Source organism: Bison bison, unplaced genomic scaffold (genome assembly GCF_000754665.1).
Source record: "Bison bison bison isolate TAMUID 2011002044 unplaced genomic scaffold, Bison_UMD1.0 scf7180017864274, whole genome shotgun sequence".
Classification (NCBI taxonomy): Eukaryota; Metazoa; Chordata; class Mammalia; order Artiodactyla; family Bovidae; genus Bison; species Bison bison.
Window position 1 is genome coordinate 4302139 of NW_011494846.1, and position 10085 is coordinate 4312223.

Genomic DNA, 10085 nt, shown 5'->3' on the forward strand with positions numbered 1-10085 from the left:
CATGCTAAGTCACTTCAGTCGTGTCCGACTCTGTGCGACCCCAGAGACGGCAGCCTACCAGGCTCCCCTGTCCCTGGGACTCTCCAGGCAAGAACACTGGAGTGGGTTGCCATTTCCTTCTCCAATGCATGAAAGTGAAAAGTGAAAGGGAAGTTGCTCAGTCGTGTCCGACTCTTCACAACCCCATGGACTGCAGCCTACCAGGCTCCTCCTGGTAAAATCCATGGGATTTTCCAGGCAAGAGTACTGGAGTGGGATGCCATTGCCTTCTCCGCTCTCTGCCATAATTCCAAGTAAAAACAAATAAAAAGAGGCATTTTGATGAAATATACCTGGCTTGAGAATAGGAGGCTTTTTTAAAAAAATGGGACAGAATTTAACTTTGTGAGGCTTCACTTTCACAATATACCCTTGGCACAGGAAGACTCTAGTAAATTTCCGTAAGTTGCCTTAATAGGGAAAACACTTAGTCAGGTAAATAAGGTAAAATAAGGCTTACTGTCTGAGGCTTTCAGATTTTAGTTTTGAGAACATTAATGGTTCTGAGAATGTACATACATGATCACAATCAAAAATAGGAAAATAAACCAAAGGACAACTTGTGAAACCAGGCTTTAAAACCTAATTTATTAAACTAGAGCAGCGTTTATCAACCTTGGCTACACATGAGACTCAACTGCCAACCGTGTGAGTTAACCACCTCAGATATTCCACCAGCTCAAGCCCTCTGATGACTACACCCGCAGATTTCTAGTCTTCAGGATGAGACCCCTACGCCATGGAGCAGAGACAAGTCATGTCTACTTTGTCCGATTTCCTGACTCACAGAATTCAGGGGCATTAAAAAATAATGTTTTCAGACCACTAACTTTGGGGCTGATTTGTAAACAATAATAGTAACTGGGACACCTGGCAAGTGTTTAAAAACCCCAATGCCAAAGAGGCACTTCAGTCCGATGAAGCCAGAAATGCTAGGGGTAGGAGTGAGGCAACCATTTTGAAAGCATGCCAGATGATTCTGACGTGCAAGCAAGGTTTAGAATCATGTCCAGGCGTGTACTGTCCAACACAGTAGCCACCTGCTGTTTAAACTAATGGGCTTCCCTGATGGCTCAGTAGTGAAGAATCCGCCTGCCAATGCAGGAGACGGATTCGATCACTGATCCAGGAAGATCCCACGTGCCCCGGAGCAACTGGGCCCCTGCGCCACAACTACTGAGCCTGCACTCTGGAGCCCGGGAGCCACAAGCACTGAGCCCATGGGCTGCAAAAAGAGGGCTTCTCACCCCAATGAGAAACCCACGCACTGCAACTGGAGACTGGCCCCTGCTTGCCGCAACTAGAGAAAGCCAGTGCAGTGAAGACCCAGTGCAGCCATAAATAAATAAACAAAATTCTAAAACTAAAATAAATGTAATGAAAATCAAATAAAATTTAAAAGTCAGTTCTTTGGTTGCACTAGCCGCATTTCAAGTGCTCAGTAATCATACATGGTTAGCAATTACCACAGTGGACAGCAGATGTGTAGAATATTCCCACCATCACAGAAAATTCTAATGGACCAGCCCCGGTCTAGAGCTGCTGCTGCTGCGTCGCTTCAGTCATGTCCAACTCTGTGCGACCCCATAGACGGCAGCCCACCAGGCTCCCCCGTCCCTGGGATTCTCCAGGCAAGAACACTGGAGTGGGTTGTCATTTCCTTCTCCAATGCGTGAAAGTGAAGTCGCTCAGTCGTGTCCGACTCTAGCGACCCCATGGACTACAGCCTACCAGGCTCCTCCATCCATGGGATTTTCCAAGCAAAAGTACTGGAGTGAGGTGCCATTGCCTTCTCCGTGGTCTGCAGCAGTGATTCTCAAAGCTTGGTCCTGAGCTAAGAGCATCAGCATCCCCTGGGGACTTGTTACAAGTGCAAGATCTCAGGCCGAGGTACGGCTCAGGACTTTTTGGAGTGAGGCTCTCCAAATGAGCCTAATGCACTCTCAAGTGTGAGAACCCCTGGGCTGTTACTGTCCACACAAAATCATTTTTTCCATGGCCTAACTCACACCTACATATGAAAGCTATCAACTTTGAACTCCATAGTAATGTAAGGGAAAGGTTCATGTTGTCATACAATTTCAGAGATGCATTTTTGTGTTGAGTAAGTTCACTTGGGAAGAAATGCCTTGCAATTGGCAAAGGAGTCTTTAAAAGTTCCAGTTATTTTTATGCTCTCAGTTATTTATAATTGTTCAGAGAAACAACTTTCAGGTCCAGAAATATAGAAATATGGTTTTAAAGTTGTGAAACTCAACAGACTATAGTACTCAACTATTAAAATTATAATTATGAAAACCATGTTGCATGACAAAATATAAATGGGACAAAAGCAAAACACAAAATTTTAACTACAAATATTTATATTTATGGACAAGGACAAAATGAAGGAAGGGGAAAAATAAGAATAATGGATTTGTTAGGGGTTTGTTTGAATAACGACACTTTCCCCCTGCCCCCGCTTTTAAATTTCTGCCATGCTTCTTATAAAACATTTTAGACTATCTAAGGAAGCAATCTTTTAAAAAGATACAATTGTGCTTTGATGTGAAAAGTTCATTTCAAGAACAATTTGGTAAAATAGTTCTAGTACTTTATTAGTGACTCACCGAACTGTTCATCTCATAGTAAAATGAAATCAACAGCAGAAACTAACACAACACTGTAAAGCAATTCCACTGCAGTGCAAAAAGTAAAATCGGGGGGCTTCCCCGGTGGCTCAGCTGGTAAAACAGTAAATCGAGACTGCATTCAACAAATGATGAGGCTTGGACTGTTTATCCTCCTAATTCTGAGGGTCTATGAGGGCCTATTAAAAAAAAAAAAAACTTTCCATTTTTTTTTTTTAACCTTAGATCTTACAATCAAATAAACAAATTACTCATTTTTACAATAAAATTTTAGAGATATGAAAACCTGACATTTTTCCATGCTTAGTTTCCATATCATTGTTGGATAAAACACCAAATAAACTAATTTCCAAGGAAGAATTTCTGATATTTTCTTCTTATATTTGCAAAGCTAAATTCCCAGAGATATAATATTTTATAGAGTGATCTTGAAAAGATAGCTCTTGAATTCCATATAAATCAACTCTTGATTGTTTTCATGTGAATTTTAGTATACTTCCTTTACCGATAGCTCTGTTGTTAGTAAATTTCATTTTTGTTGTTAAGGTACAAAATTCTCTTTGAGTGTTTCTATATATCTTGTTGGTTTCTCTGCCATTCTGTTTCCTCTGCCAGTAATGTTCTCCAAAGTCCTTTAAATTCTAAATGCACAAACACCTTCTCCGTTGTAGCTCCAGGGAAGATTTGAGAAAGGGTAACTGTGGCTGAATAACTGAGAAACCTTCATGTCTTCAGAAAGCCTACTATTTGGGGAAGATGTTTTCTTATAAATGTTTTAAAACTATGAGTGCATAGCATATGTTTCAATTTTATTGAAAACTGAGAAACCTTGATGTCTTCAGAAAGCCTACTATTTGGGGAAGATGTTTTCTTATAAATGTTTTTAAAATATGAGTGCATAGCATATGTTTCAATTTTATTGAAAACTGGAAACAATTCAAGGTATCCACTTGTCTCTGATTAGATTTTGCCAGAAGAATCCAAGTGGTAGAATGATAAACTGGCTAGTTTGGTATCATTTTGAAAAATCTCCCCAGTCCAACAAGCATATATATTTTAAACTTAACAATAACCAAAAAAAGAAAAAAATTCAACTAACATTTTTGCAATAGTAATACAAAATTAGGATTTTCTAATTTTTTTCAACTTTTGTACTGATTACAACTAATTATCTTCATGAATGTTAGTAAGTAAGAGTTGCATAAGGCAACTACCACCTTTAATTATAGCATTTATACGTGCTCTTAAGAAAAAAACAATTTTATTTCAGTTGTTGAAAGTTGAAAAGGGATTTGACAGAACATTTAATAATTTTTTAAAAAAACAACAAAGAATTTACAAAAATTCTTTCTGTCCACTGGGCACTGTTGAATCTAGGCCCTGAGAATACAAAGATAAATCATATATAGTCCTTGTCCTAGAGAAAGCCCGAAATCTATGTATTTGAGAAAAGCCTTTAACATAAAAGACAGACACCAACACTAACAAAACTATGCACTTGAAAAAGAAGAAGAAAGAAAAGGCCTACTATACAGAGAAAAATATCATTAGTGTCCTCAGAAAGACAGCAAATGCCACAACTAGAAAATAAGCACAGGATGTTATGGTTTTTTTTTAAGTCTAGAAGAGTTCTTGGAAATTAAAAATATGATATCAGGGGGAAAAAATTAAACATAAAGTTTGGAAGATAAAGTGGATGAAATCTCCCAGAAGGCAGAATAAAAACAATAGATGAAAAGCAGAAAGGAAAAATAAAATAATCAGATGACCAGTTCAGGAAACCCCATGTCTAAATAAGTGCTCCAGAAAAGAATAAATAAAAAGAGAGCATTTGCTAATGAATTAATTCAATCAATTTTTTCAGAACTGAAGGATACAAGTTTCCAAGTCCAAAAGGCCCACCACTGTGATTTCACAAAAAAGGAGAAAGAATATTCTATAGGATTCCAGAAAAGAAAATCTAGGTCATGTCTTAAGGGCTGGAAATCCAAATAGCTTCAGACTTCTCAACAGAAACACTGGAAGCAAGAGGACATTAAAGCAACCAACATCTTTAAAATAGAATTTGTTACCCATCCAAACTATTAACAAGGTAAGTGGGTGGAATGAAGATATTTTCATTTTTTAAATGAAAAACTTCACCTCCCAAAATTCTTTCTGGGGAAGCAACCACAGGATATGCTCTACAAAATTGAGGCAGCAAAGAAAGAAAGAAAAGAGAACCAGAAAAACAAGAGAGTCCACACAGAAAAGAGTCTGTAAAAGGAATTCTCAGAATGATGTGGCAGGAACCCCCAGGATGACAGCTACATCAGGCATAGCCTTTATAAATTATAAAACTACTCCACACTTCAAAGTATTTACACTGATTTAAAATATTTATACATATGTATGTATGCAGAACCCAAATTCTTACCCACTAAACTTGTATTTTTCAAATTTAAACTTGTGACCCTTTAGCAGGTTTTGAAGTTAATTTGGTAAGTCACAACCAACGTTTCTAAAATGAATGAGAACAGAAAGGGGTAGAAAAATAACAGAGATATTGCACATAGTAAATTTCTTCATGAACCTTTATATAGGTACACACAACAGTGCATAATGTAAATACATTTTTAACTGTGAACAAAATAATTTTAAGTCACTAATCTTTAGTACATTATAATTACTTTTAGGCTTGTCTTTTAAAGTGAGAGATGACAAGCTATTTTAAAACAAAAATGGAAAACGTGGATATCTAATGAAAATATTCCATTATAACATTCGTCAAAATACCACTGATATCATGCATGAAGAATGCTCACTCCTATATTAGTGAAATCTAAATACTCTGCTTTCTTACAATCAACTTTGTAATACTGAGCCAGAGAGAAGAGTAACAACACAGAAAACACAATAAAACTCAAAGTCACCTAGATAATGTAGAATACTACTGCTTCTTTGGTAATGGATCTTTTTCACTTGATATGATTTCAACTAATTTTTCAAGTTTCACTCTACAGTTTTACTTGAGGAGAAGAAACCATCCTAGAAACCACTGTAATAGCAGGGGAAACCAGTCTGGGGGAATAAACAATCAAAAACTTGCAACATATAATTCATAAACTAGAAAATATAGATGCAGTCGAATCGACCAAGCTGTAGCTTTCTTCCACTGACCGACCTTTGTGTACCTTGTAAGCTACACTTCCCACCTTACAGTATGGAAAAACTGGGCAAGAGGTTAAAACTTTGATGCTCTTTTACTAAGAGCCTAAATTTATCCGGTTTTTCTTTTAACTTAGCTAGGTTATATCTGCACATTGCTTCAGTTGCTTACCCTACAATTTACTTACTTTAAAATGGTTTAAAACAATCAAGAACAAAAATTTCTGTACAAAGCCAGTTCCATTACATTCTGATGATAAAGCTTCACTTCCTAAAAGCTACAAAGATCAGATTGATATATACATGGGTATATATATTTTTTAATGGGCTTCCACAGTGGCTCAGCAGTAAAGAATCCACCTGCAAGGCAGGAGATGCTTTAGATCCCTGGGTTGGGAAGATCCCCTGGAGGAGGGCATGGCAACCCACTCCAGTATTTCTTGCCAGGAAAATGGGGGGCAGAGGCGCCTGATGGGCTACAGTTCATAGGGTTGTAAAGAGTTGGACATGACTGAGCACAGATGAGCATGTATATTTTTAAAACTGCAACTACCACCCATACTGGATTTTTTTTAAGGAGTCAACATACTGTTATTAAAGGATAGAAAAGATACTTGTGGAAAATATATATATATATTTGTGTGTGTATTTGAGAATATGTATGGGAAATCAATAACTGAGGTCACCTTTTTTGTTTGGGGAGAGGTGAGAGGATATTAAGCGTAAGGATGACAGCAAGAATGAGAGGAAGACTTTGCAATGGACACCTGGTTATACTTTGATTTTTAAACTATTATGTATTTTGGCAAGTTAGGGGTTCTCATTCTGTCCTCCTTCCTGGATTGCCTGGCTTCTGCACCCGGCTTCACATTCTGCACGCACGCACACACACTCAGCCAGAAGTAATCTGTGGCAGGTATGCGTTCAGTTTCTTTGACAAAGGACTTTCTGCCGATCTTGAAAAAGTGAACCTGCACTCTTAGCATCCCCCCTGACCAGCACAAATGCCACCCGTCTTTACAGGATGCCAAGACCCCGGGTCACATCCACAGCCCCTCCTCAGCGTTCCCATCACAGTGCAAACCATCACCATGCAGACATTTGCTGAGGGTCTGCTATGTGCCAGGTGCTCTTTGGAGGTATGGAAGACAAAAGTCAGTAGGACCAGGTTCCTGCCTTCCCAGAGCTCACAACCGAAAGGAGGGGAGACAGAAGGGGAAACAGGCAATTTTCAAGTGATATGGTATAGACAATGGCAAAAGTATAATTTAAATAATCTACCGTACTATATTTTAACTATTTGTACTTCTCTCATCTCTCAAAGATGTAAGCCTCTGGCATAGGCTCTGGGTCCACAGTGGTCCTTGGATTCCCCCGTGCTGAGCATGGTACCTGCATGATCTGAACTTTATAATGAACTTCATACATGTCTCCTACATTGTAATGCAATGGTATGTTAAGAAACCCATATATATAGCTCTTAATGTTTCAGAATGGTTTATTAACTATCAACTATTAATCTAGACATCTGTGGTACATTATAATCTTAGAATTTTAGGACCAAAACAAACATCTTTAACCTCAGAAGCCCTGTGATCTTTTAGACCTTAACATGTAGGCTTGGCTTTGATTCCATAAAGGGGGAAATTATGAAAGCTAAGCCTGTTTCTTTTCCTGGAAACCAATGTACTCTTGCTTGTTTTTACTAGTAGGACTGAAAACTTGGACCTAGTAACTTAAAATCCCAATCACCATTAATACATTAGTAATTTCCTGCAATATTTGGAAAAACAGCTATTTCAACGATAAGGTTTACCAAGATTCATTTCAAAACTTCTTACACTTCAAGCCTTGGACTTCTAGGTAAGAAAAACACTAGTCTCACCTTGCTCTGATTCCAAAACAAATGAAAGAAATGAATTGCAAACAGAACATGAAGCACTGTTGCAATTAATCAACCTAGAACCCAAGGGAGAAACTGTTTCTATTTTTAAATGCACTGTTGCTTTAAGGGAAAACCCACTGGAGAAAGATGAAACCAAGCTGCATAATGAAAATCAAAATGCATTTGATGTCTCCATCCTTGCAAAGACAGTAATCCTAACGCGCAAGCAGTACTGCTGAGCTGAACCCTCCCAGTCTGTCTATAAACTGAATGACAGGTACCTAGGCAAAACCCACACAAAGAGCCCATCCACCATTCAAAGAATCCTGTCAGGAGGTCAGAACATGTTTCAGCACTATTCTTATAGCTCCGGATAACGGGCTATTCCAAGAAGCAAGCATATGGAGAAATCCCCAAATCACCCTTCAAATCATTACTTAAAAGATCCTGATTAGTAATGACGGTGGTGGCCCTAAAAATGATCAACTGATTATTTAGCCTTTCCAGCCAAGTGTCTGCAGTTGTAAAGTCTATCCACATTCCACAAAATTAAATCCCTGTCTGTCCTCAATGGCCAAAGCTTCATAACATTAAATTGTAGCTAATAGTAACAATCCTTATGGTTAAGAGTGGCCAGAAGCAGGTGCCAAACCAGCAAGGAAAATAGAAGCCACAGAAAACATAGGAGTTGACAATTCTACCTGTTTCCTAGATTGCTTTGAAGAATCTGACCCAGCAGAATTTATTTCTGAAACATGAGAAAATATTCAGTTTGGGCGTGGGGGGTGGGGGAGGGATGGGGGAAATGTACTGGTGATCTAGGCAGCCAATGTAATCTGTAAATATCTTCATTTACTCAATAAGTTTACTTGCTATTAACATGAAAAATACAACTATATTGCTATAAATTGATCTAAAATACTATAAATATTTAAAATGTATCTAAAAATATTATCCAAGGATACAACCATTACTGTTAAAAAGCATTTAACACATTTTAAATATAACTTAGCTATTTACTATCACCATAACAATCTGCTATAGGAAGCAGAATGTTTGCACACTGGATAAAAATTTCTAGCCTCAGCATAAAAAGCAAAAAATTCTCAAATTTACCTCCTGATAATTTCTTCCCCCAAATTCAGTAAACTATGCCTGGACACTGCATGATTATAGAATGAAGACAGTTGCTTCCTTTAGCAATAAAGTAACAAACCCTACTTCAGAGCTGCTGTTCAGTTAAAAAAAAATCTCCAAAGAGTAAAAATGTCACTAAATTGTATCACATCAATCAACAGGTAACAGGTGACTTTTAGAAACAAAAACTCACTCCGGAGGAGTTAATTTTTCAAATCTCCCTGGTTTCTCTTTCCTATTTTTCCAAGCTACTGCACTGCTATACTGAATGAATTCCAACCGTTTTCTTCTCAGGGGCTTCCCAGAAAAATGCCAAATATTCAAATTATTTTAGGGCATTTTCCCATACTGTTCCGTGGAATAGAGCAGAATTAATAAGGATCCAACAGTTACCATTTTTCAAATGCAAATATGTTGCCATCTAGTAAATGCAGCCCCTCTTAAACATCCCCCCAGTGTCTACACAGCTCCGGGGCACTACTTTTGTTTTCCTGAAAATCAAAATTCGCGCATTACATTCAGGCATTATCTCAACCTAGCACCAACAAAATAATAGATCTTAAATGGTCCAGGCCTAAGCCTGCATCGTACAAAACTGTTTTGCTTTACTGCAGGGGTGGGGGGGGGGGTCCCTCCCACTCCCTCTTTTACACAAAGTTCCTTAACAAGTCTGCCAAATAAAGCCAACAGTGCAGCGGTGGAAAGAACCAGGGGCACCGGGTTCCACGGTGCCGGCCTTGGGTGGTCATTCCTCGCCTCAGGCCTCAGTTTTCTCATCTGTAAAATGTGGCCATGGGACCATCATCTCGAGGGTCTCAGCCGGCCCTCTCGGGGTGTCTCGCCGCAGGCCGGGGACACAGGACTGGTCCCGGCTCTGGCCCGGGGTGTCCTGCCTCTAGATGGGAGGGGACAAGGAGGAGGGGGGCAGAGGGAGGAGAGAGAGGAACTTGGACTTGCAACAGCTTTAGACAGGAGCGTGCGACAAACTTGAAGCCGTCCTCCTAACAATAGGAAAGAGCACTCCCATTTTCCTGGCTCAAACTTGCAGGAGGCGACGGGGCTGCACCCGCCCGCCCTCGGCACCCGCTTTTACCTTTCTCCCTGTTTGGTGTTAGAAGGAGGAGGGTGCAGGACCGTTTGATTCCCTTCCATCTCCACCACGCACTTGGTGTTGAGTTCCAGTTCTGAAAGCAAAAGGGGAGGAACAGCGTTGCAGAGCCGAGCATCCGCGCCCGCAGCCCGCCTCT

The 10085-nt window shown here is 39.3% G+C and overlaps 1 protein-coding gene across 3 annotated transcripts in view; it reads right to left on the reverse strand.

Moving 5' to 3' along the window:
• Positions 1-10066, reverse strand: part of KIF13A (kinesin family member 13A) — a 199813-nt gene extending 189747 nt beyond the window's left edge. For all 3 annotated transcript variants that reach the window (XM_010848801.1, XM_010848800.1, XM_010848799.1), the window contains exon 1: positions 9932-10066. In XM_010848801.1, coding sequence (XP_010847103.1) covers positions 9932-9990 — 59 coding nt within the window. In that variant the 5' untranslated portion in view covers positions 9991-10066. The remainder of the gene's footprint in view (positions 1-9931) is intronic.
• Between the last annotated feature and the right edge of the window lie 19 nt (positions 10067-10085).